The following is a 24,624-nucleotide window of genomic DNA, read 5'->3' as shown; positions in this document are numbered from 1 at the left end:
GGAGTTGCTGATGGACAGGCAAGCCTGCCGTGCTGCAGTCCATGGGGTCGCAAAGAGTCAGACAGGACTGAGCGACTGAACTGAACCGAGGTGAACACACATGTATTGATACGTAAGACATCTTCTTAAATCAGTTGTCTGCCGACGGGCGCTTGGTTGTTTCCGTGTCTTGACTGTTGTAAACAGTGCTGCTGTGAACATTGAGATCCATGTATCTTTTTGAATTCGAGGTTTCATTTCTTTCCAGACACTTGCCCAGCCGTGTGATTGCTGGACCCTATGGTAGCTCCATTTTTATTTTTTTAAGAAACTTCCGTACTGTTCTCCGTAATGGCTAGACCAACTTGCATTCCCACCAACAGTGTAGGAGGGTTCCCTTTTCTCCACATCCTCTCCAGTATTTATTTGTAGACTTTTTAATGCTGGCCATTCTGAGCTGTGTGAGGTGGTCTTTCACTGTAGATTTTTATTTGCAATTCTCTAATAAATAATGAGTCTGAGCATCTTTTTACATGCCTATTGTATGGCCATCTGTGTGGCCAACGGACATTTTGGAGAACCTTCTGTTCAGATGTTTTACCCATTTTTTTAGTTGGGTATTTTTGTTTCTCTTTGAATCGTAAGCTGTTTGTGTATTTTGGAGATTAATCCCTTGTCAGTCGCATCGTTTATGAATATTTCCTCCCGTTGTGTAGGTTGTCTTTTCATTTTGTTTGCGGCTTCCTTAGCTGTGCAAAATTTGGTTTGATTAGGTCCCATTTGCGTATTATTGCTTTTACTTCTTTTCTCTTGGAAGACTGACCTAAGAACGTACTTCTGTGACTTATGTACGAGAATGTTTTGCCTATGGTCTTTATATTTAGATCTTTAAAGCATTTTATCTTTGTGTATGACGTGAGGAGGGCTTCCCAGGTGGTGCTGGTGGTAAAGAATCGACCTGCAATGCAGGAACCTCAGGTTCGATCCCTGGGTCTGGAAGATCCCCTGAAGGAGGAAATGGCAACCCACTCCAGTAATCTTGCCTGGAGAAATCCCATGGACAGAGGAGCCTGGCAGGCTATAACCCATGGGGTCGCAAAGAGTCGAAGACGACTGAAGCAACTTAGCACACAGCACATGATGTGAGCGAGTGTTCCAACTTCTTTGATTTACGTGCATCTGTCTGGCTTTCCCAGCACCACTGGCTGAAGAGACTGTCTTTCCTCGTTTGTATACTCTATGCAGTGGCTTATTTAGGTGACCATCGTGCCTTTCTTGTGTGTTTGCTTTCCCTACTGTTGATTTTTCTCTTTCCTAGGATTCTTGCTTCCTTTTTCTATGTAGAGAAGAACTTTCAATTTGTTTTCCTTTTAGGATAGGCTAAGTATTGCTGTCTTCTTGGAGTTTTTTCTTTTCTCTACTGAGAAATTCTTTTCTCTCTCTCCCATTCTGAATGATAATCTTGCTGGGTAGACTATCCTAGTTTGCAGACGTTTTCCCCTTCTCAGGACTGTGAACAGATCTTGCTGCCCCCTGCCCCACCTTGTGGCCTGTGCGGTTTCTGAGAGACATCAGCTGAATGTCTTGGGCCTGAGCTCTGAGCCCACAGTCACCTCTGAGCTGAGTGCACAGTCCCTCTGATCTTGGCGGGAGTGGCTGGAAGCATGGAGGGTGGAGACCACACAGAGGGGCAATGCAGCTGCCGGCACGTGGAGCTCAGGGCCAGCGTGGACAATGGGTCTAGGGAATGGTGGCCTCGTGGACCGGAGGACCCGATGGGGTTGACATGGGGTTCCTTGGGGGTGAAGCCTCAATGTTGAGAGTGACTCAGGCAGCTGGTGTGGGGGCTCAGGAGCATGGCTGCCGTCAGGAGGGGCACTGCCTGGGCCCAGATTCAGGATACCAGGAGTGGGACTGAGAACCAGCACACCCTCCTGGTTAAGATCATGGCCAGGGACATTATTCCTTCAGTGGGATTTCTGCTTGCTTTTTCACTTGAAAGGCAGATGGCTAATTCTTTCTGCAAATAAGTTGTATTTGTACTCACACTGGGTTAGGATATGTAACCTGTGTTTGCATTTGGAAATTACGTGGTGTTGCTTATGTGTTTTTCCTAGTGAAGTTAAGGCTTGCGTCGGATAAACTGGACCATTTTAAAGGTGTAATTCAGTGGCGTTTAGTTCCTGTTCAAAACGCACAACCATCCCCTCTATAAAGTTGCAAAACCTTGTCATCACCTCCAGACGTGAATGCTGTCCCCAGGAAGCACATCCCACCCTATCCCCCTCCAGTCCCTGGCAGCTAACCCAGGTGTTTTCTGCTTCCATGGACTTTACTGTTCTAGAAAGTTCACAAAACCGCAGTCAGGCAACAGCAGACCTTGTGTGTCGAGATTCTTAGGTGTGGCTCATACATTAAAAAAAAAAAAAAAGAGTCCATCACCATTGTTTGAGAATTGACTGGGCCAATGACCAGCACAGTCTCTCTAGATGCTTCTAGAACAATGTGTGAGTTTTTGTCAGGAAAATCCCATCATTTTTTCAAGGAGATTAGAAAACAACAGAAGGTAAGGTAGCTGGCTCTGGAGGTCACTCAGGAAGCCCAGGCTCACACCTCAGAGGTCCCGTGTCTCCCTGTGGGTGCCCCACGTCCATCCCTTGGGTAGCCGCCAGCTTCTTCACCATGGGGGTCTCAGCCCACAGTGATCCTGCCTAAGAACACGAAAGTCAGGACCCCACAGCCTCTCCCTCACACAACGCTCTGCTTTCTTTTCCTCCTTGGGTTTCTCACACTCTCCAGTTCTGTCTAGTTGCTCTCTCCTCACAGGAGCAGCCCTTGAAGCCCTGGGACCTGCCCTCATAGCCAATATCCTGCCCGTATAGCAGGACCACGCAGCACCAGAAACTTGAAGGACATTCCTGCCGGGTGAACGCGTAGAGAAATAAGTAGGTGATTTGATGGAGACAGAACTCATCTTGGCTTTCGGATGGACCGCCTTCTTCAGGTGGTTTATGGAGTAGCATCCTCCTGAGTCACGGATGGAGATGCCCGTGGGCACAGCGGCCACCCGGTGTGGGGGTCTGCACGGGTGGGAGGCTCCCCCCTCTCTGGCCTGCAGTGACTGTGCTGTTGACAACCAAGGGCTGTGGCTGAAAGCTTATGAGTACAACATGTATCTAGTGGCATTTTATGGACAGCACCTGGGGTCGGGAGTGGTAGGGGGGGACAGTTGTTTAAGCCTGTGGACCAATGGATGGAAAATGCCACCAAAACCACTGAGAGTCATGCTTGTAAATAGAGAGAAAACCGTGACGCACTGATCTCTGTCAATGGTCCAGAACGCTGTGTTCAGGACGACGAGCTGCCTTGTGGCATTTTTGTTCATTGTTGTTCAGCTGCACAGTTGTCTGTCTGTGACACCGTGGACTGCAGCATGCCGGGCCTCCCTGTCCTTCACCATCTCCTGGAGTTTACTCAGACTCATGTCCATCGAGTCGACGATTCCACGCAAACATCCCATCTCCTCTGTCACCCCCTTCTCCTCCTAACCTCCAATCTTTCACCAGACCTTGAGTTCCTTTCGTACTGACAGGAGAATGAGGCTGTTTCCGTCTCCCCAGCTTCACAGGAAACTGCTCACTTTTCTTTCTAAATGAAAATAAAATGTGTGTGTGTGTTTTCAGGAACATAAGGAGTCCAGTCCACTGGGCAGGTTTAAAGGTCCTTTATTACGAAATCAGTCAGTATGTACAAACTCTACCGTTAAAATAATGAGTGACAGGGATCAGACTATTTACAATGTTTTTGTGTGTGTGTGGTTTTTTTTTTTACAACATTTCTTTACAAGATTATTTCTCTCTAAATAACATGAGACACAAACAAAATCATTTTTTATTACATACATAAATAAATATTGACTTTTAAATGAACTGTCTAAGGGACGTGGTTTGCATGAGAGGGTAGCCATTCTGTTATTTGCGCACTATGGTTATGTCAAGAAGTCCTAACAGTTCTGCAGAGAGACCTGTGTGAGTCACTCTGTGAATCATGTAACTTGCCAAGTGTCCAAGAGAGCTGAGAAGCTGAGTTTGGCCATGCAAAACCATAGCCACCATAGGTCACCGGCTTTGTGCATTTTTATCGTAAATGAACGTACAACGCAACAGGTATTTAGCCACTGTGTTCCGGTGACGATGGGCACGTGTGCATAAGTTTAGATTGAGATATTCGCAGTCACAGGACTGAACATGATGAACCCCACGACACGTGGCGTAAGGGCGTTAAGTAAGACTCCCATTATCGTGAATGCTGCTGCCTGGTCAGTAGGACAAAATGAATATTTGCACTCACATGACAGACAAACTCAGCCTTTTAATCAGGTTCTTCAGTGGACATAAAAGATACTGCTGAGGTGGTGATGGACAGGGAGGCCTGGCGTGCTGTGATTCATGGGGTCGCAAAGAGTCGGACACGACTGAGCGACTGGACGACTGAACTGAACTGAACTGAAGGGCTTTGAGATCCAGTGCAAGCACTTCCCAGGTATGCCTACCCCACTTGACTCAGTTCTGCCTTGCAGAGGGCAGTTTTCCTCTATTCAGTGAACATCACTACGGTGCAGGGGCGACTCTGCACCCCAAGACGGTGTGGACCGTGATGACAGAGTGTGTGGTCATCACACCCGGGGTGGGGTGCTCCTTGCCTCTGGTGGGTGGAGACCAGGGGTGCCCCACGCCCCACAGTGCAGAGGGCAGGTCCCGTCCGCCAACAGAGAGCCGTGCGGCCCCAGGTCTCAGCAGTGCTGAGCTGGAGGATGGGTTCTGCTCTCTAGATGGGTTCTGGGTTCTTCCAGGTCTTTCTAGGACAGAGATCTGTTTGTAAACTTTGGATTCTGGAAATTTTACCTGTCATAAACATTATTGTCTCTTGAAGAAAATTTTATTGGGAGTGAAACTGCTTTATAATGTTGTGTTGGTCTCTGCTCAGACCTAAGTGCACATTTATCCCCTCGTTTCTGGATTTCCTTCCCATTTATGTATATTAAAATAACACTGGCTGATGCCATTCATTTATAAAGATTGCTCCCTGAGCCTACTTACAACAAGAGGATAGCCCAGATAAATAAACCCATCACTGAGGAGTGAATATTCTCAGTAAAAAGACGCACATAGCCTTGATGTGTATCGGGTTACACACCTGTATTTGATGACTTCATATGTTTGATGAGCTTGGCTTTTTTAAAGAGTAAATGCTGTCACTGAATATACTTTTTCTCATAGGAGAGAAGTGCATCTAATTTCAATAAAACAGAGAATCAGCTATGAAACTGGCTTTAAAATTAAACAACATAAATTTTTAGACCTTTATTAGGGCAAATTTTTAAAAATTCAAAACTGTAATTATATTTCTGCTCATTTCAGTATTACTGAAATTTATAAAGGAAACTCAGCTTTCTCTTATTGCCTAGTCTTCTCTTCCAATAATACTAATAAAATTTATCAAATGTTATAGCAAGATGAAATGCTCATAAGACCTACTTCAGGTATTTCAAGGAAGATAGAAGCTTCAGAACCTTGATCCGAACTAAAAATGTATTTGCTCAACGTCTATGACCCAGGCAAAAGAAACATCATTAAATTTTACAAAATTAAGTGTATTTAATAATTTAATAATATTTCGCATCTATGTATATACTCCCGCGTTTTAAACTATACAACAGTACAAAGATGGGCTGGCACAAATACTTACTAATATATTTAGGACCAATGAAGGAAGACGATAAACACACAGCCAATAATAATTTGAAGCCTTCCCTTTTGAGATTCTGAGGGTTTGAAAATCCAGATGCTGGGAACGGCGTCTAGGGAAAACCCGTGGTTTCAGAGATGAGCTCTGTGTTTGCGCATGCGTCCTCCGTGAAGACTGTCCCTCCCATCTCCGTGCAGAAGAGGAACCCGCTGACTCTGCAGGGACACTCTGTTGCAGAGTCCACCCCAAACCACGCACGGAGCTGCAGAGAAACAGCCCGAAGCCCCATGAGCTGGCTGCATCCTTGAGATCCCCCCGTAGCCCCTCCTTCAGGCTGCAATGCACCGCCCGCCTGCTCAAGCTTCCAAGCTCATCGAAGACGCAGGAAGTTTTTTTTTTCCCATCTGTTCCGTCAGAGATCCATGCATACCGGCCCCGGGGTTCTCCGGGGAGAGAGGCGTGCGTGTGATAACAGGGGTCGTCTCTCTGCCTGGTGTCCGCACTTAAGAGCTTAGGCCTCCCAGGAGGAGTCGAGACCCTCACGTTCTCGGCCTGCGCCGCTCATTCAACCCCTCACCGCTCATTGAACCGCCGGCAACCAGGGTGCCCACCGCAGGCTTTCGGAAAGGAAGGAAAACGGCAGGCTTCCAGGCGCACAAGAGCCTTCACTGTGTTCCTCGTGTACATAATGACATGAGGACGCCCTTCCATGTTTAATTTGGAGAAATCGCTGTTTTCTCATAGAATAGACACCGATGGGGAAAACAGATTACTTGAATGATGTTTAGAGTTGCATCCATCATGGGTGAGCTGGTTAAATAATTATTGCAGCGACTTGTACTCAAGCTACCCACGTGTATATGTGTGCGTCTGTGTGTATGTACTTACACGTATGTATATATTGTATGCTGCTGCTGCTGCTAAATCACTTCAGTCATGCCCGACTCTGTTAGACCTCACAGATGGCAGCCCACCAGGCTCCTCTGTCCCTGGGGTTCTCCAGGCAAGAATACTGGAGTGGGCTGCCATTTCCTTCCCCATATATATTGTATACCTACCTGGAAATATACAGACACACAAACATACATGTATATATACACATGGGTGTTCCTTCAAGCAAAAAATATATTAAAACATCTCTAGTTTAAGGGTGCCCCAACATTCCCCTCAACACTATATACTAATACCATGTTTTCAGTTGAGTTCAGGCTATGAGGCATTAGCATGGCGCCTCTTACTTTTTCAATTAAAATTTTCATACAATTTTCAAGTAAGATATAATAGATTTGAAGGAGTAGAGAAAGGTTTCCTGTTTAGTTGCTAAATTGTGTCTGACTCTTTGCAATCCCACGGACTGTAGCCCACCAGGCTTCTCTGTCCATGGGATTTTCTCCAGGCAAGAATACTGGAGTGGGTTGCCATTTCCTCCTCCAGGGGATCTTTGCAACCCAGGGACCGAACCTGTCGCTGCATCTCCTGCATTGGGACGCAGATTCTTTACCACTGAGCCACCTGGAAAGCGAAGGTAGGTTAGTCCAAGGCAAACAGCTGTCCTTCTCTACCTTCCAGAGTCCTCCTCTACCTTTTCTACATTATGGAGAATATTCTACCAAACAAACAGCTTGCTTTGATTAAGCAAAGGGGAAAGATTTGAAAATGTTCGATAGTTGGGTTTCTTTCATTTCAAGCAAGAGGTTTTGTAGCGTGTTAAGACACAGGAAAGTGGCCGAACAAAGCACGGCAGCAGGTGTCTTCCCCATCAAGGAAAAAAGGAAAATATCAATAAAGTATCAGGAAACCTTCTTGTAGGATGAAATATTAAAGCCCCAGGAAACAGTTTTAATTTCTCCAGGGCAGACTCTGGGTAGCAGTGTTGACTCCTGGCTGGGAATGTCTTAACAGAAACTGTCCTTTCGAGGCCAAACTCACTTATGTCTTTGTATAAAATGAAGCTTGAGTGCTTGAAGCTGGAGCATTTTAAACTAATAGGCAATATTTTGGGTTTACAGATTTTTTAGTTGAAAAAAAAAAAACCCACAGGGGATTAAAAAACATTCATCTTCAGAAATCTCTGAATCAATATTAGGACGTAAAAATCTGGATACTTTTCCATTGACCTGGCAAATCCAATCAATAATGTAATCTCCAAGTGTTCAGTGAGTAACTCTATGCTTACTACGGGCAGGCCTATTATGTGTGTCAATTGCTTCTTTGGAGAATCTGTTGATGCAAATTCGGGGACAACTCAGACCTGCATTGGGAGGAGCTTTACCACACAGGCAGGCAAGAATTAGAAGTGGAACAGGGCTGGGCTGTGTGTTGTCTGTTGTCATGGGAACCTGTCCCAACCCCCCCCACCCCCTCTCCACCCCCGCCTTCGCTAGGCTCACTGCGGGTCCTTGGTTTTGGGGCACGTTTTCCAGGGCAGACAGAGTGTTGAGCGCCCCACGGTTATTATGCAGGGGCAGGCAGTCTTCCGGGAAGGGCCTGATGCCTCCCAGTGGGCACGGCCAGTCCTTGGGGGATTGTGCCAGCTTCCACACTCGCTTAGGGTTCCGACGGGCTCTCAGAGCAGCTCAGTACCTTTCTGCAGGAGGCTTGTAGTGATGGGGATGGCGGTGTTTCAGATGGGGGCCTAGAGACAGAACGGACGTGTCAGCCCGGCCACGGTCCCCAGCTAGACCGACTGGAGGAACAGGTGTGCGTCTGTGCCCTGCCCACGGTCCATGCCACCCAGGCCCTGCCGGACCTGACTCTGAACTTGCAGACACGCATCCACCCTGCCTCTCTTTTTTCTCTGCCTTCCCCAGCTCTCTGGTTCTCTCCACAAAACCTTCAAGATCGCAAGAGAAAGAAGACAAGCCCCTTTATAATAATGTAAGCCGGGCAGAACCCTTTGTCTTTCCTCGGAAAAGTTTAGAAATTAACACATCCTTTCATGACACACACACTTTCGGTGGAGGGACACTGTAAGTGATGGGTGGACATGGTTCCCAAACAGGACAGGGCGTCACACAGGGCGCTCCCAATGGGGTGGTTCTTATTTGTCTTTAAACTCCTAAGTGCAAAAAGCTGCTGGGGCAAATTTGATCCATCATTTAAAAATTAAAATAAACCCAGGATCATTATTTCTTATCAACACATAAACCGTTGACGTGGCTTTTTAAAGTTTAAGCTGAGAAAGCAATGTACATAATCTGAAACCCAACAGGACGCTGCCTTTGTTTTAAATACACAATTGTTACCATTTAGTTTTGCTAATAACTAATCTTTGTAAATACACAATTGTTGCTGTTTAGTTGTGCTAATAACTAATCTTTGTAAATACACAATTGTTGCTGTTGTGCTAATAACTAATCTTTGTAAATACACAATTGTTGCTGTTTAGTTGTGCTAATAACTAATCTTTGTAAATACACAATTGTTGCCGTTTAGTTTTGCTAATAACTAAAATTAGCTTCCATATGTTTTTACTAATAGAGCAGAGGCTTAAGTGTGTTAACAGTGGAGGGGATGGATGTCTACTATTTCTAGCACATCGTCTACATGAAGAATTTAAAGTGATGGGAGAATTGAAGCAAAAAGAAAGAATCTGATATTTTAAACGATCTGCTTAAAAACAGGAACAGAAATGAAAGCATTGCTCCTAAGATACAGCTGTTGAAATGACTGTTAAAAAATTGATATTTAGCCCCAAGAATTTGGGAAGACATAGACTATTCTCCATGTAGTTTCTTCACACAGCACTTCCCCTGGTCTTGTCCAAGCCTAATTCTCACCTTCCTGACCTCCAGTACACAGCCCCACGTTCAATTACTACCCACATGCCGATGACCTTCAAAGCTTTCAGCGCTGGACCCTGCAGTCCCGAAGGCCTTCAGGAAGTCTCCGTCTCACTATCCCACAGGTAACTCAGATGCAGTCGTCTCTACGTTAATCTCACCATCCTCCGTCTCACACCCCGACCTGGGCCTCAAGCACCTTGGACCACAGTTCCAGCAAACCATATCCTCTTGCACTAAATGACTCTTGGCTTCCTCCCGCACTTATTCCACTGTGCATACTTTTTGTTTCCAAACACATATGTTTTTAAATTTTATTAGAGTATAGTTGATTTACAATGTTGTGTTTAATTTCTGCTGTAGACCAAAGTGATTCAATTTTATATATACAGTGTGTGTGTGTGTATATATATATATATATATATATATATAGAGAGAGAGAGAGAGAGAGAGAACAGTTTTATATATTCTGTTTCTATATGTATGTACACACTGTATATATTCTTTTCCATCGTGGTTCCCTGGTGGCTCAGATGGTAAAGCCTGCAACGCAAGAGACCCAGGTTCGATCCTGGGGTGGGAAGATCCCCTGGAGAAGGAAATGGCAACCCTACTCCAGTACTCTTGCCTAGAAAATTCCATGGATGGAGGAGGCTGGTGGGTTACAGTCCATGGGGTCGCAAAGAGTTGGACATGACTAAGCAACTTCACTTTCTTTCTTTCTTATCACAGAATATGGAATGCAGTTCCCTGCTCCATGGAAGGACCTTGGTGTTTACCCATCCTGTGTATACTGGGTTCTATCTGCTGATCCCAAACTCCCACAAGTCTGCTCTCTCTGTCTGTGAATCTGCTTCTGCTTCGTAGTCAAGTTCCTTTGTGCTGTAGTTTAGACCCCACGCGAGTGACATCTATGAAACAAGAACAGACTAACAGACATAGAGAATAGGCTTGTGGCTGCAGAGGGTGGAAGGGACAGTGGGGCTGGGGGTGGACCAGGAGTTTAGGGTTAACAGACCCAGCACGTATTCAATCACTGCCAAAGCTAACAGTTCTGGCCCCTGAAGACATCACTAGATTTTCTTTCCCATTTTTTCAATATCAGCAAACACAGTAGGATGAGGACTCCTTTATGGTCAATAACTGCGACCACTCCCTGGCATATGTCCTTAGTGTTGCCCGGGAGGCTCTTTGTTTTGAAACAATAGGTGGAAATCATTTTTAACCTATGTGATTTAGCAGGAAGTCAAGTAGACTAATTGGGATCATATCGTGAAGAAAATTTATGTAATATAGACAGTGAAAATGAAAGTTGGCTCAGTGGTGTCCGATTCTCTGTAACCTCAAGAACTATACGGTCCATGGAATTCTCCAGGCTGGGATACTGGAGTGGGTAGCCTTTCCCTTCTCCAGGGGGATCTTCCCAATCCAGGGATTGAACCCAGGTCTCCTGCATTGCAGATGATTCTTTACCAGCTGAGCCACCAGGGAAGCCCAAGGATACTGGAGTGGGTAGGCTATCCCTTCTCCAGGGGGTCTTCCTGACCCAGGAATTGAACCAGGGTCTCCTGCATTGCAGGCGAATTCAGGGAAGCCAATAGATTATATACAGTAGAAATACACGTAATAAGCTGCATAGCAAAGTAGTATTTCCTATACAGTTATATTTGAATGTCTTAATTTTTAAAAAAATTTCAGAATGATATGATGATTTTTTTCCCCCTTGGGTGGGCGCATGCTAAGTCACCTCAGACGTGTCCGATTCTGTGCGACCCCATGGAATACAGCCTGTCCAGGTTCCTCTGTCCGTGGGATTCTCCAGGCAAGAAACCTGGAGTGGGTTGCCATGCCCTCCTCCAGGGGATCTTCCCGACCCAGGGATCGAGCCTTACGTCTCTAATGTCTACCTGCATTAGAAGCCCTACCTCTTGGGTATTTAAGGTTAGAAGATAAGAAAAAAAGCATGCCTTCTGTAGAGCAAAAAAGTAACAGAAGGGGAGGAGGAGGGTGCACGGGAGGGAAAAAGGGAGCGTGTCAGGTGGGCTGGGAGGAAGCACATACAAACGGGAGGGGGGGCTTCGGGTTCAGAGAACCCCCTGTGGGTAGGAGCCTGCAATGTTGGATCTATGGATTTCCATTTTTTCACCAAGACTTTCTGTGTGTCTGCAAGCTGGGCGGGACTCCTGCCCCCTGAGGACTCACCGTGCACGTCGGGGGTCCGGAAGGTCCTGATGGTGGCGGGCCCCTCCCCGCCCGCAGTCAGCACCTGCACCTCCAGGCGGTAGAGGGTGGCGGGCCGCAGACCTGGGACCGAGAGCTCAGGGTGATCCTGGGGAAGGGGAGGGAAGGCGTTGGGGGACACGGGTCCGTCAGCCGCTGCCTCTGACCACGACCCATGTCTGGACTCTCCTCCAGAGACTACGCCTCCCTCGCGACATCACCGTGATACGTGCAGTTGCGGTTCACTTGTTTCCACTCCACCGTGTCCAGGAACCCGCAATCAGTCCATGTTCGCTGGAGACCCCTTACCCCCTCCATCCCCGGGTGGTCTGGGCAGCAAGGAGACCCCGGCTCTTGGCAGCCAAGAGCTCACATGAGTCAGGCCAGTTCTTGCCGCTCACCCCCACCCCCTCCAGGGGACTGTATTTTCCATTCCTGAATCTAAGACTTTCCCAGGCTTTAAAAGTTTTCATCTGCACATCTTGTGATGTGAATTCTTGATAATCCACATCTCGGGGAAACGCGCCAACTTGTGCTCCTTAAAAGACAGTATCTGTCAGTGCCAGCGGCCAAAAAATGTTTCTTTTTATGCCAACACTTTTTTTTTTTTGGTCTTAGAACTCAATAGAACCTAACACACACACACAGAATAATTACTGTCCGATTCCGTGGAATTTTTTTTTTCCTTCCGGGATTTAAGGTGTTTTTTTTTTTCTCTCTCTTTTTGGAGCAAGAATTGCATATTCTAAGGGCATTTTGAGAGTTGGTAAAAGCCCACACATGCTTTTTTTTTTCTCCCCCCAAACCAAGGAATTAAGTTGGCCTGGAAGGCACTCCAGCTCATTAAGTGCTCTGGCCAGATTTGAAGGGGAAAATGAAGAGAAAAAGGTTCTTTTTAGCTCTTTACCCCCAAAAATTTAGCACTTCAAATGGGGCACGTCCGCTTGGCCCAGAAGGACAGGGATTCAAAAGAACAGAAAATGGTGAAGCCTTTGCGTTCCGTGTGGACAGGAGAGGCCTCCTTAAGAGCTGGTCCTAGTCATCAAGTTTAGCTAGATGGCAGTTTCTCCTAAGTTTATGGTAATGATAGTTAATGTACAGAAACCCTGATGGTGTGCTCCGATTTTTACAAAAGAATTTACTGGGGGCCCACAGGAACCCTGTTGGTATGTTCTGATTCTTGCAGAAGAATTCACACAGGAGAAAGCCTACATGTGAGTCTCAACACGTTGCCCCTGCAGTGGGGGTTTGGGGTGCCCGAGTGCCTCCCCCAGGGATGCTCCCTCCGGGTTGCGGGGAACCCACCCTGAGATGGGGCAGGTGGGCGGGCACTCACCGCGGGCAGAATCTGGGACTGAGAGATGATGCTGTTCGGGAGGCTGTTGGGCCGGCTCTCAGTGGTGACCTCGGCCCAGGTCACCTGGAAGCCGGTGGCCGGCCGCGGCAAGCCCACCTGGTTCACCTTCCAGGAGAAGTGCCCCGTGATGTTGGCATCGCGTACCACAAAGGAGGCGGACAGGTTCTCAGGTTTGGCCTGCACTTTGGAGCGCACGTGACTGTAACCTGTGGGCGCAGGAAGGGGAACCGTGCAGCGGTTAGAGGGGTGGAGAGAGGCAGCCCCAGAGGACACGGTGTTCAGACTGCCATTCTCTGGGACCTGGGGTCAGCAACCTGACCTCCTCCTGCCTGCAATGCAGGAGACCCTGGATCAATTCCTGGGTCGGGACGATCTGCTGGAGAAGGGAAGGCTACCCACTCCAGTATTCTTGGGCTTCCCTGGTGGCTCAGCTGGTAAAGAATCTGCCTGCAATGCAGGATACCCTGATTCAATTTCTGGGTTGGCAAGATCCCCTGAAGAAGGGAAAGGCTACCCACTCCAGTATTCCGGCCTGGAGAATTCCACGGACTGTACAGTCCATGGGGTCGCAAAGAGTCGGACACCACTGAGTGACTTTCACTTTCACTTCTAAGGGCTGATCCTTCAGCAAAGCCTGTCGCTAAGTGCGGCTGGACTTCAGAGGCTAGGCGAGGGTTCGTATACACACGTTCTGTTCAGACAGGGCTGTCCTAGGGCCATCTAGAAAGGGGTGATCCTTTTGGGTTTCAGGGCCTTGTGAATCGCACTCTGGAGCTGTGCCCAGCGACGCGCCTCCCGGGGATTCCAGGCGACACGTACCCTCCTCCGTGCCAGGGCAGCTGAAGTGCTTGTGGGTCTTGCCCTTGAGCGCAGAGCACGGCGGGGTCGTGAAGGACGCGCTCTCCGCCTTCCAGCGGCCCTGGGGCCGCGCGGCTTGCACGATCACCTTGTATTTGCAGGAGAATGACAGGTCTGGAAGAATCATGTAGTTTTCCTAGAGCGAGACGGAGAAAGAGAACACGCCAGCTGTAAAAATCTCACGAGGGAACGGACTTGGCAGGAGATGTGATGATGTCCCAGGAGTTTGTCTTCTTGCATGTGGTGGGGTGGGTGTGTTTGTGTGTGTGCGTGTGTGATACGGCCTTTACACAAAGCACACGGGGTCCTTGCCGAGATGATTTACAACCATGACCTGCTCCTGCAGTGAAGAGGGTCACCCAGACTCTAGAACAACCAGGTGGAAGCGTTCAGTTCATGGCAGCCCCCTTCCTGACCATCACAACCCACTATGGGGAGCTGGCTGGACAGGGAGGGTGAAAAGCTGTGAATATCAACCCGAATTGTTATTAAAAAAAAAAAAAAAAAAAAAAGCTGACTCAGGCTTCCTCCCAGACGCAAGCTCAGTTTAGACCTGAGTCTTTCCTGAAGGCAGAGAAGACATTCTGGAGGCGTGTCTCTTCTCCCCTTTCTGGAGGGCTCTCTCTGTTGCTTCCGGCCAGACTGTGATGATTAAACAGAATTATGAGGCCGGACTCAACCGTGGAGGGCTGAGGGGCTGGGAATGTCACCTTACAGGAAGAGGAAGCTGACGGTGATGGTTGTAACAAGCTACTGTGCCATTTCTTTCTCTTCGTGTGTGAGCGTGTGCGTGTCCCCTGTAGGGTGGCGTTGTCGCGGCCTCCTGCACACATATATAACCTTATGGGAACAGGAAAGCTGACAGTGACATTTGTAACAAGCTGGTGCGAGGTTTATCTCCCTTGTGTGTCTGTCAGGGTGTGTGTGTCCATTCGAGGTGCTGTCAAGGCCCTGGGTGCACCTGTATAACCTGATATCCACGTGAAGCATGGCAGTGATGCTCGTGACAAGCTAGTGCGACGCTTCCTTCCCTTGGTGTGTTAGGGTGCGTGTGTGTGTCCCTTCTAGGGTGTCATTGTCAGGACCCTGTGTATACCACATATATAACCTTATGGGAACAGGAAAGCTGACGGTGATGGTTGCAACAAGCCAGTGTGAGGTTTCTTACCGTTGGTGTGTTAGGGTGTGTGTGTGTCAATTCTAGACAAGCGGTTGTGTTAGGGTGTGTGTGTCCATTCGAGGTGCTGTCAAGGCCCTGGGTGCACTTGTATAACCTGATACCCACGTGAAGCATGGCAGTGATGCTCGTGACAAGCTAGTGCGATGCTTCCTTGCCTTGGTGTGTTAAGGGGTGTGTGTGTGTCTTCTAGGGTGTCATTGTCAGGGCCTTGTATACACGTAAATAACCTGGGGAAAGCTGACGGTGATGGTAGTAACAAGCCAGTGTGACGTCTCCTTCCCTTGGTGTGTTAGGGGGTGTGTGTGTCAGTTCTAGACAAGCGGTTGTGTTAGGGTGTGTGTGTCCATTCGAGGTGCTGTCAAGGCCCTGGGTGCACTTGTATAACCTGATACCCACGTGAAGCATGGCAGTGATGCTCGTGACAAGCTAGTGAGATGCTTCCTTCCCTTGGTGTGTTAGGGGGTGTGTGTCCCTTCTAGGGTGGTGTTGTCAGGACCCTGTGTATACCACATATATAACCTTACAAGAACAGGAAAGCTGACGGTGACGGTTGCAACAAGCCAGTGTGAGGTTTCTTACCCTTGATGTGTTAGAGTGTGTGTGTCAATTCTAGACAAGCAGTTGTGTCAGTGTGTGTGTGTGTCAATTCTAGACAAGTGGTTGTATTAGGGTGTGTGTGCCAATTGTAGGTGAGTTGTGTTAGGGTGTGTGTGTCAATTCTAGACAAGCGGTTGTATTAGGGTGTGTGTGTCCATTCGAGGTGCTGTCAAGGCCCTGGGTGCACTTGTATAACCTGATACCCACGTGAAGCATGGCAGTGATGCTCGTGACAAGCTAGTGCGACGCTTCCTTCCCTCGGTGTGTTAGGATGCGTGTGTGTGTCCCTTCTAGGGTGGTGTTATCAGGACCCTGTGTATACTACATATATAACCTTACAGGAACAGGAAAGCTGATGGTGATGGTTGCAACAAGCCAGTGTGAGGTTTCTTACCCTTGGTATGTTAGAGTGTGTGTGTCAATTCTAGACAAGCGGTTGTGTCAGGGTGTGTGTGTCCATTCGAGGTGCTGTCAAGGCCCTGGGTGCACCTGTATAACCTGATACCCACGTGAAGCATGGCAGTGATGCTCGTGACAAGCTAGTGCGGCGCTTCCTTCCCTTGGTGTGTTAGGGGGTGTGTGTCCCTTCTAGGGTGTTGTTTTCAGGGCCTTGTATACACGTAAATAACCTGGGGAAAGCTGACGGTGATGGTTGCAACAAGCCAGTGTGACGTCTCCTTCCCTTGGTGTGTTAGGGGGTGTGTGTCCCTTCTAGGGTGTCGTTGTCAGGACCCTGTGTATACTACATATATGACCTTTGGGAACAGGAAAGCTGACTGTGACATTTGTAACAAGCTGGTGTGAGGTTTATCTCCCTTGTGTGTCTGTCAGGGTGTGTGTGTCCATTCGAGGTGCTGTCAAGGCCCTGGGTGCACTTGTATAACCTTATACCCATGTGAAGCATGGCAGTGATGTTCGTGACAAGCTAGTGCGATGCTTCCTTCCCTTGGTGTGTTAGAGGGGGTGTGCGTGTCCCTTCTAGGGTGTTGTTTTCAGGGCCTTGTATACACGTAAATAACCTGGGGAAAGCTGACGGTGATGGCTGCAACAAGCCAGTGTGACGTCTTCTTCCCTTGGTGTGTTAGGGTGTGTGTGTCCCTTCTAGGGTGGTGTTGTCAGGACCCTGTGTATACTACATATATAACCTTACAGGAACAGGAAAGCTGACGGTGATGGTTGCAACAAGCCAGTGTGATATCTCCTTTCCTTGGTGTGTTAGGGTGTGGGTCAATTCTAGGCCAGCGGTTGTATTAGGGTGTGTGTGTCAATTCTAGACATGCGGTTGTGTTAGGGTGTGTGTGTCAATTGTAGGTGAGTTGTATTAGTGTGTGTGTGTCAATTCTAGACAAGCAGTTGTCTTAGGTGTGTGTGTCAATTGTAGGTGAGTTGTGTTAGGGTGTGTGTGTTAATTCTAGACAAGCAGTTGTATTAGGGTGTGTGTGTCAATTGTAGGTGAGTTGTGTTAGGGTGTGTGTGGGTCAATTCTAGGCCAGCAGTTGTCTTAGGGTGTGTGTGTGTCAATTCTAGACAAGCGGTTGTATTAGGGTGTGTGTGCCAATTGTAGGTGAGTTGTGTTAGGCTGTGTGTGTCAATTCTAGACAAGTGGTTGTATTAGGGTGTGTGTGTCAATTGTAGGTGAGTTGTGTTAGGGTGTGTGTGTCAATTCTAGGCCAGCGGTTGTATTAGGGTGTGGGTGTCAATTGTAGGTGAGTTGTGTTAGGGTGTGTGGGGGTAAATTCTAGGCATGCAGTTGTCATGGCCTCCTGCCCCCATACAGGAGCTGCAGCTTGGAGCATGTCTGGGACCCTTAACGTCAGAAGAGCACGTGCTGGGGCCCAAGACGGGCGGGTCTTCCACCCGCAGCACAAGCTGGCACAAGGTAGGGTTGTAGCTAAAGGTGAGGCTGAGGGACAGAGTTGCAGAGAAACCCTGGGAAATTTTCCCACTTGCCCTGGGAAAACAAGGCCTTCAGGTCACAGGGTATTCTGACTCAGACTGGAGAAGAGAATTCTGAGCTTCTGTGTGATTAAGATGAAACACTCCCAGGCTGACACCATATGCCCTGGGAGCTCCTTGTGAGTTGTGTCTGGAATCTCCGCATCTCAGGGTCCCCTCCCCCATGCTGATAACGTGCAGGGATGAGGGAACACGTGACCCTGTGTCTCCTCCCCGCCTGTCCCGAAGGTAACGGGTCGGTGACCGAGTCACCCACAGCACGTTCAGCGTGCACCTCTTCCCGTCCAGCTGCACCCGCAGGGCGGGTGTGTCTAAGAGCCCCCAAGCACCCCCATTTCAAGCCTCCTCCTCCTCCTCACCTGGGTCACGGCCGAGGATGCCTCCAGCCTGGCGGATTTGTTGTGGGTGCAGACTTCCGGAAACCACTCCACGTGATACGGTCCGACGCCGGGATCTGTAAGGTGAATGCAATTTAGCAACAACAACAACAACAACAAAAGAACAGTCTGCAAGCGAGAGGGCTCGCGGCCCGACAATCCTGAAGCTGGAGAGAACAGGAAGGGGGCGGAGGACCCTGCAGGCAATGCAGATGGGCACCCGCCTGGCCGAGGATGGAGGTCTCCCCAAATTCTGCCTGCTGTTTCCTCAAGAGAAAATCAGCTCAGGACTTCCCCGATGGTCCACTGGTTGGGACTCTACCTTCCCATGCAGGGGTGTCGGTTCCATCCCTGTCTGGGGATCGAAGATCCCCCACGCCTCATGGCCAAAGAACCAAAGTGTAAAATGGAAGTGATACCGCTTCACACATTCCATGAAGGCTTTAAAAACGGTCCGTATCAAAGAAATCTTCAAGAACGGAGCCGGGGAAGAGAATGAAGTCGGGGGGAATGTAATAGAGCATAAAAGGAGAAGTAAATTGATATACGAGAACCAGATAGAAAAAAAACAATCATGAGGAAAGTGGCACTGTGATGCTTCTGCAGAGGTCTTGAGCCCAGCCCAGCCGTGGCGCCCACGGTAAGGAAACCCGAGGAGAATGGGGGATGCTCAGCGTTCCTCCTCTTGTTTCCTAGGTGATGAGAGAGATTCTGCAGGAGTCTCTGAATCCTGCATGTTTCTGAGGAAGCTGGTGGAAGAAATCCTGAAGCCAGGCAGGAGTAAACGCCTGGCCCTTCCTCACCCTGAAGGTCTGGCTGCCCCAGTGTGCTGTGTGGACTTGGTATGGACTCTGTGTGCTCCATGTGGATTCCGTATGTGCACCGTGTGCTCTGTGTGTGCTCCATGCGGACTGTGTGTGTGCTCTGTGTGGACACTGTGTGTGCTTGGTGTGTGCTGTGTGGACGCCGTGTGTGCTCTGTGTGTATTCAGCATGTGCTGTGTGTGTGCTCTGTGGACTCCATGTGGACTCTGCGTGTGCTCTGTGTGGACTCTGCATGTGCTCCATGTGTGCTCTGTGTGTGTTCTGTGTGGACTCCATGTGGACTCTGCATGTGTTCCGTGTGTGCTGTGTGGACGCTGTGCGTGCTGTGTGTGTGCTGTGTGGATTCCATGTGTGCTCCGTGTGGACTCTGCATGTGCTCCATGTGTGCTCTGTATGGACTCTGCGTGTGCTGTGTGTATTCAACATGTGCTGTGTGTGTGCTGTGGACTCCATGTGTGCTCCATGTGGACTCTGCGTGTGCTCCGTGTGGACTCCATGTCTGCTCTGCGTGTGTTCCATGTGTGCTGTGTGGACTCTGTGTGTGCTCCGTGTGTGCTCCATGTGTGCTGTGTGGACTCTGTGTGTGCTCCGTGTGTGCCGTGTGGACTCTGTGTGTGCTCCGTGTGTGCCGTGTGGACTCTGTGTGTGCTCCGTGTGTGCTCCATGTGCTCTGTGTGGACTCTGTGTGTGCTCCGTGTGTGCTCCATGTGTGCCGTGTGGACTCTGTGTGTGCTCCGTGTGTGCTCCATGTGCGCAGGGTCTCCCCCTCAGGAGGCGAGGGTGAGAACAGTGCGCAGTGAGCGCGCCCCAGCCTCGCCGGCTGTGTGGCCCCTGCAGAATCAGACCTGCTGCCCCAGCACCCAGAGAACAGGGCCGCTTACGTAACGTCTCCACCTCCAGCCCGAGCGGCGCGTTTTCTGTCCGTGTCTTTTCTTTGGGAGATCGACCGAGTGGAAAAAAAGACAAAAGTGCTGCAGAGCCAGGCCTGCGTGTGGGAACAGAGGCTGGCAGGGTTTATCAATCACCCAGTGAGTCCCCGGGCGGGTGTGAAAGGCGTCGCCCCCTATCCACACCACCCCCACCCCTGCAGTGATTAGCCTCACATCCCGGCCGCACTCAAACCAAGCATTTAAACAGAGGTTTTCAGAGCGCAGACCTCTTTGACGGAGTGCTGGGTCCCCTGGGAACTTGCTCTGGAGCACTTTGGGAATCAAGAAAAGGAGGACTTTTCCACCAGAAAGTAAAGATACCAAGCAGGCATCAACGCTGTTTAGCTAAAAAGGGTTGAGGTAACTTCTTACACAGCAGACATCAAGAGCTATGGGTTGACTAGAGAAGAACCGTACATTATACGCAAAGTATGAAGTCAACTGATGAGCGGATTCATACCCTATCTTTCAACAGGTGCTGCGGCTCGACGCATCGTGCTGAAACGACCTCCCAGAGGCAGCTGGACTTGTGGACCCGAAACCCGGAGGCGTCTGGGTAAGTAGCAGAGTGCCTGGGTGACATCCACGTTAGTTTGGACGGAGGTAGGACGCAGGTGAATACAGAACGACCTTGACAGAAGCTCAGCGTACTGACAAGACGGTGACGGCGATAACTCGGCGTGGGCACAGCTCACGGAAGGGGTGGGCAGAGCCCTGAGCAGGGCAGGTAGTGGCGGGCAGGGTGCCACCCGGCGCCCCTGTGTGCCCGGATGCAAACTCACTTCTGTACGTGGTGAACCCCTGCGTCCCTCAAGCCCACAAAGCAAATGGAAGCATTTGCTGCTGCCGCTGAAGGAATCAGACTCTTCCTCTTAATGTAAAATCCCATTGGACAGGTGGGTGCCTACTTTGCCACGCTACAGCTGTGTGATGTGCAATTATTACCCATAGCTCCCCCAGGAACCCATGGGTTCCTACAGCGCAGTTCACAGGATCACATACACACATCCCATGGCCCCTCCCACCCTTTAGCTCTGCAAGCGGCCGGCTCTGAGTGCACACCCTGGGTCTCTGGAGACAGACCCCCCCACCTTGGTGAGGATCTCCATGCAAACCCAATGCTTTCCAATCACTTCCCACGGCTGGCTCAGCAGACTCCACATCCTAGATTCCTGCCCCACCTGCATGCTCTCTGCCTTTATTTAACGATGCCTTTGGTTTCTTGTATCTGTGAGGCTCTGGCAGGACAGCCCTCCCCAGGATGGCCTTATGTCCAGAGAGCAGACGGCTCACCTGCAGGCATCCGTGTTCTGTGCAGGCCGGCCAACCCAGAGCCTGCACCCCAGCATCCCCTCAGAGGGGGGACCCTCACCCTCGGGGCCACCAGGTCCACCCTCATCAGCCCCCCAGGGCCAGGGAACTGGGGCAGCCTGTGTCCAGAGCCTGAGCTTCCCTGGTGGCTCAGATGGTAAAGAATCCACCTTCAATTCAGGAGACCCGGGTTCCATCCCTGGGTTGGGAAGATCCCCTGGAGGAGGGCAAGGCAACCCACTCCAGTATTCTTCCCTGGAGAATCCACATGGACAGAGGAGCCTGGCAGGCTACAGACTCGCAAAGAGTCGGACACGACTGAGTGACTAAATCACCACCACTTCCCAGAGCCCACTTTGATGATGCAGACCCACCAACCCTGAGAACGACCAGTGTTTCCTGTCCCCCATCCACAGAAAGCATGGTCAAGGCTCCTGAGCACTGTCTCTGCCTCCTGCCTGACCCTGGAGTCTGCCCGAGAGGCATGGAGGGCCCCCACTTTGGCCGCCAAGAGTCACAAACCATCTTCTCAATGGCAGGTCTCTGTTGATCAGTTGCCTTCCACCAAACACAGTTTACACGAACTGCCTGTCTTTCCCACAGTCCTTGATGGAGTGTTTTCTGACACAACTCGCGGTCCAAGCTTTTCCGAGGCGGGTCAAACAGTGGCCTGCATCTCACATCAAGTCTGCAGCCATCTTGTAACTCGCACAAGTTAGGGTTTTGAAAGTCACCGTGAACACACCATAGCAAATCCTGGGTGGCTGCTCCTTGGCGGAAATGCAGGGTTACTGGATTCTTGTGATGACAGGTATCGTTGTCCGACGATCAGTAAGTAACCTGTTTTAATGTGTTTGTTTTTTTAAAAAACGTACTATATCTCTCTTAAAAGCATTAGTCGTCCCAGTCATGTCTGAGTCTTTGAGATCTCCATGGGCTCACTGTAGCCCGCCATGTTCCTCTGTCTTGTCTGAGCTTCTCCAGGCAAGAGCACTGGAGTGGGTTGCCATTTCCTTCTCCAGGGGAATCTTCTCCACTCCAGGACGGAATCCACGTCTCCCACATTGCAGGGGGATTCTTTACCATCTGAGCCACCAGGGAAACCCAAATCTAATCTAAGAGATATTACAATAATTTATGAACTGAAAGAACTCTAGGGAATGGCCATCTGCTCCAGTGTTCTTGCCTGGAGAATTCCATGGACAGAGAAGCCTGGTGGGTTACAGTCCGTGGGGTTGCAAAGAGTCACACGACTGAGCCACTGACACACACACACACACACACACACACACACACACACACACACACACACACACACACACACAGAACTCTAGTTGAAAACATTTTCACAATCCCGAATAGAAGGACAGCAAATGTCTTTTGCCTCCAGCCCCACTGAACTTTAATCCATCGTCATCTCAGAACCCACAAACTTAACCCCTTTTTCACCTTTTTTTGGGCTTCCCTGGTGGCTCAGCTGGTAAAGAATCCGCCTGCAATGTGGGCGACCTGGGTTCACTCCCTGGGTTGGGAAGATCCCCTGCAGAAGGGAAAGCCTACCCACTCCACTATCTTGGCCTGGAGAATCCCATGGGCTGTATAGGCCATGGGGTCGTAGAGAGTTGGACATGACTGAGCGACTTGCAGTGTTACTTTCTGCCCCCTTTTCAGAGCATCCTCACGGGCTCTCAGTGTGACCCCAGCCCCTGACATGTAGCCTCAAGCCTGAATCAGGGGCTCTCCTCTTGCTGTTTCTGGAGGTGGCTCCAGGTTACCACCTCCCTCTCACTGAGCTCACGGTGCCATAGGCTACACCTGCAAGGAGACGGGCCCGCCACCCACCTCCCTGCCAGGTGGGGCATCACCTTCCTCCTGGGGAGCCTTAGGGGGCAGCTCTGCACTCTGGGCCACTTTCACACAGAACAGAACGAGACACACATGGTGTCCACGGTAGGAAAGCAGACCATGCCGACGGTGTGTTCCTGGTTCGAGGGCGGAACTGAGAGGGCAGTGGCGGGTGGGAACGTGGACGCAGGGTCCCTTCCAGCCCAGCACCACGCTCTGCATGAGCATCTCCACCAAGGACCACAAGCACCCCAGGACTGGCGTGTAAACCCCAGTGACTCCACGAATCTGCAAGGACACAGTCCCGTGGGCACACACGATCCACAGCCTGTCTTTCCTTTTCAAATCAGTAGCGTAAGGTAGAGCTTTAAAGACACGCAGCCCACAGCACGTTCATTAAGCCATGTGTGCGTGCTCAGTCGATCAGTCGTGTCCAGCTCTTTGCCACCTCATGGACTGTAGCCCGTCAGGTTCCTCTGTCCAGGGAATTCTCCAGGCAAGAATACTGGAGTGGGTTGCCATGCCCTCCTCCAGGGGATCTTCCTGACCCAGCGATGGAACCTGTACCTCTTACGACTCCTGCATTGGCAGGCGGGTTCTTTACCACTAGCACCACGGGGAAGGCCTCCTTTGAACCAGTCTTCACCTCTTGCTGCAAAGATACTGACTCAGCTGATTCCAGAGCCATCACTCGGTGTGCGTAATGACCACATGCCGGACCACGACTCCAGCACCTCACATGCCATCTTGGGGGGTTCTGACCTCACTTACCCCTTCCCTCTCTGGAAGCCACCCTGGCTCCGCTGGGCCTCTGCCTCAGCACTCCCCAGGGTTCTCCAGTTCCTCTGGGCACTCAGTGTTGGGGTCCTTGGCTGCCTCACCCCGCTTTGTGCGGGCTGTTGAGACGGGTCTCGATTCCTCTTCCCTCCACAGCAGTGGTCCCGGACTTTCATGGTAGTATCAGGGACCTGTTTCGTCCACGGATAGGGGTGGGGGGTGGAGGTGGATGGTTTTAGAGATGATTCAAGTGCATTCCTGCAGAAGGAAATGGCCACCCACTCCAATACTCTTGCCTGGAAAAATCCCATGGACAGAGGAGCCTGGTAGGCTACAAGTCTATGGGGTCACAAAGAGTCGGGCACGACTGAGCGACTTCACTTTCAGAAGTGGCGCTCCATTTATTGTGTGCTTTCTCTTATTTATTCCATCAGCTCCACCTCCGAGCATCAAGCATTAGATCAGAGGTTCGGGACCGCTGCTCTAGGGGATCTTAAGTTCTTCCCTTACTTAAGAACGTATTCTTAAACTCCAACTTACTCAGGTCCAAGTACAAGTGAACCGTGTTTTACATACAATGGTTGCTTGGAGATACTCAATTGCAGGGATTTCTCTTACTTATAAATAATACTACTACCTGTTTCCATATTACTAGTGGAACCGTGAGACCTGTTTTCTAATTACTGGTAAATTGATCACGGAACCTAGAAGAAAGCAAAGAAAAAAGTGCTTCTGACTGATTCTTATTTTGAATGAACAGAAATGAAAGAGACAGAAAGGAATTTCAAGCAAACATGGTGTCTATAACCATCACTTTCAGTCAACATTGTACTCAAAGTCTCAGCCAGCATTAAGACAGGGCAAAGAAGCAACAATGCGCAAAG

At 49.7% G+C, this 24,624-nt stretch overlaps 1 protein-coding gene across 2 annotated transcripts in view; it reads right to left on the bottom strand.

The window, feature by feature from the left end:
• Window positions 1-3,688: 3,688 nt before the first annotated feature.
• Window positions 3,689-24,624, bottom strand: part of LOC101118853 (anosmin-1) — a 222,078-nt gene continuing 201,142 nt past the window's right edge. For both annotated transcript variants that reach the window (XM_042241675.2, XM_060407548.1), the window contains 5 exons: window positions 18,037-18,131; window positions 13,906-14,080; window positions 13,066-13,292; window positions 11,712-11,838; window positions 3,689-8,362 (listed from right to left, as the gene is read on the bottom strand). In XM_042241675.2, coding sequence (XP_042097609.1) covers window positions 8,304-8,362; window positions 11,712-11,838; window positions 13,066-13,292; window positions 13,906-14,080; window positions 18,037-18,131 — 683 coding nt within the window. In that variant the 3' untranslated portion in view covers window positions 3,689-8,303. The remainder of the gene's footprint in view (window positions 8,363-11,711; window positions 11,839-13,065; window positions 13,293-13,905; window positions 14,081-18,036; window positions 18,132-24,624) is intronic.

This window comes from Ovis aries, chromosome X (assembly GCF_016772045.2).
Source record: "Ovis aries strain OAR_USU_Benz2616 breed Rambouillet chromosome X, ARS-UI_Ramb_v3.0, whole genome shotgun sequence".
NCBI lineage: Eukaryota > Metazoa > Chordata > Mammalia > Artiodactyla > Bovidae > Ovis > Ovis aries.
The sequence above is the reverse complement of the archived record's forward strand: the minus strand, read 5'-3'. Positions and strand labels throughout refer to the sequence as shown.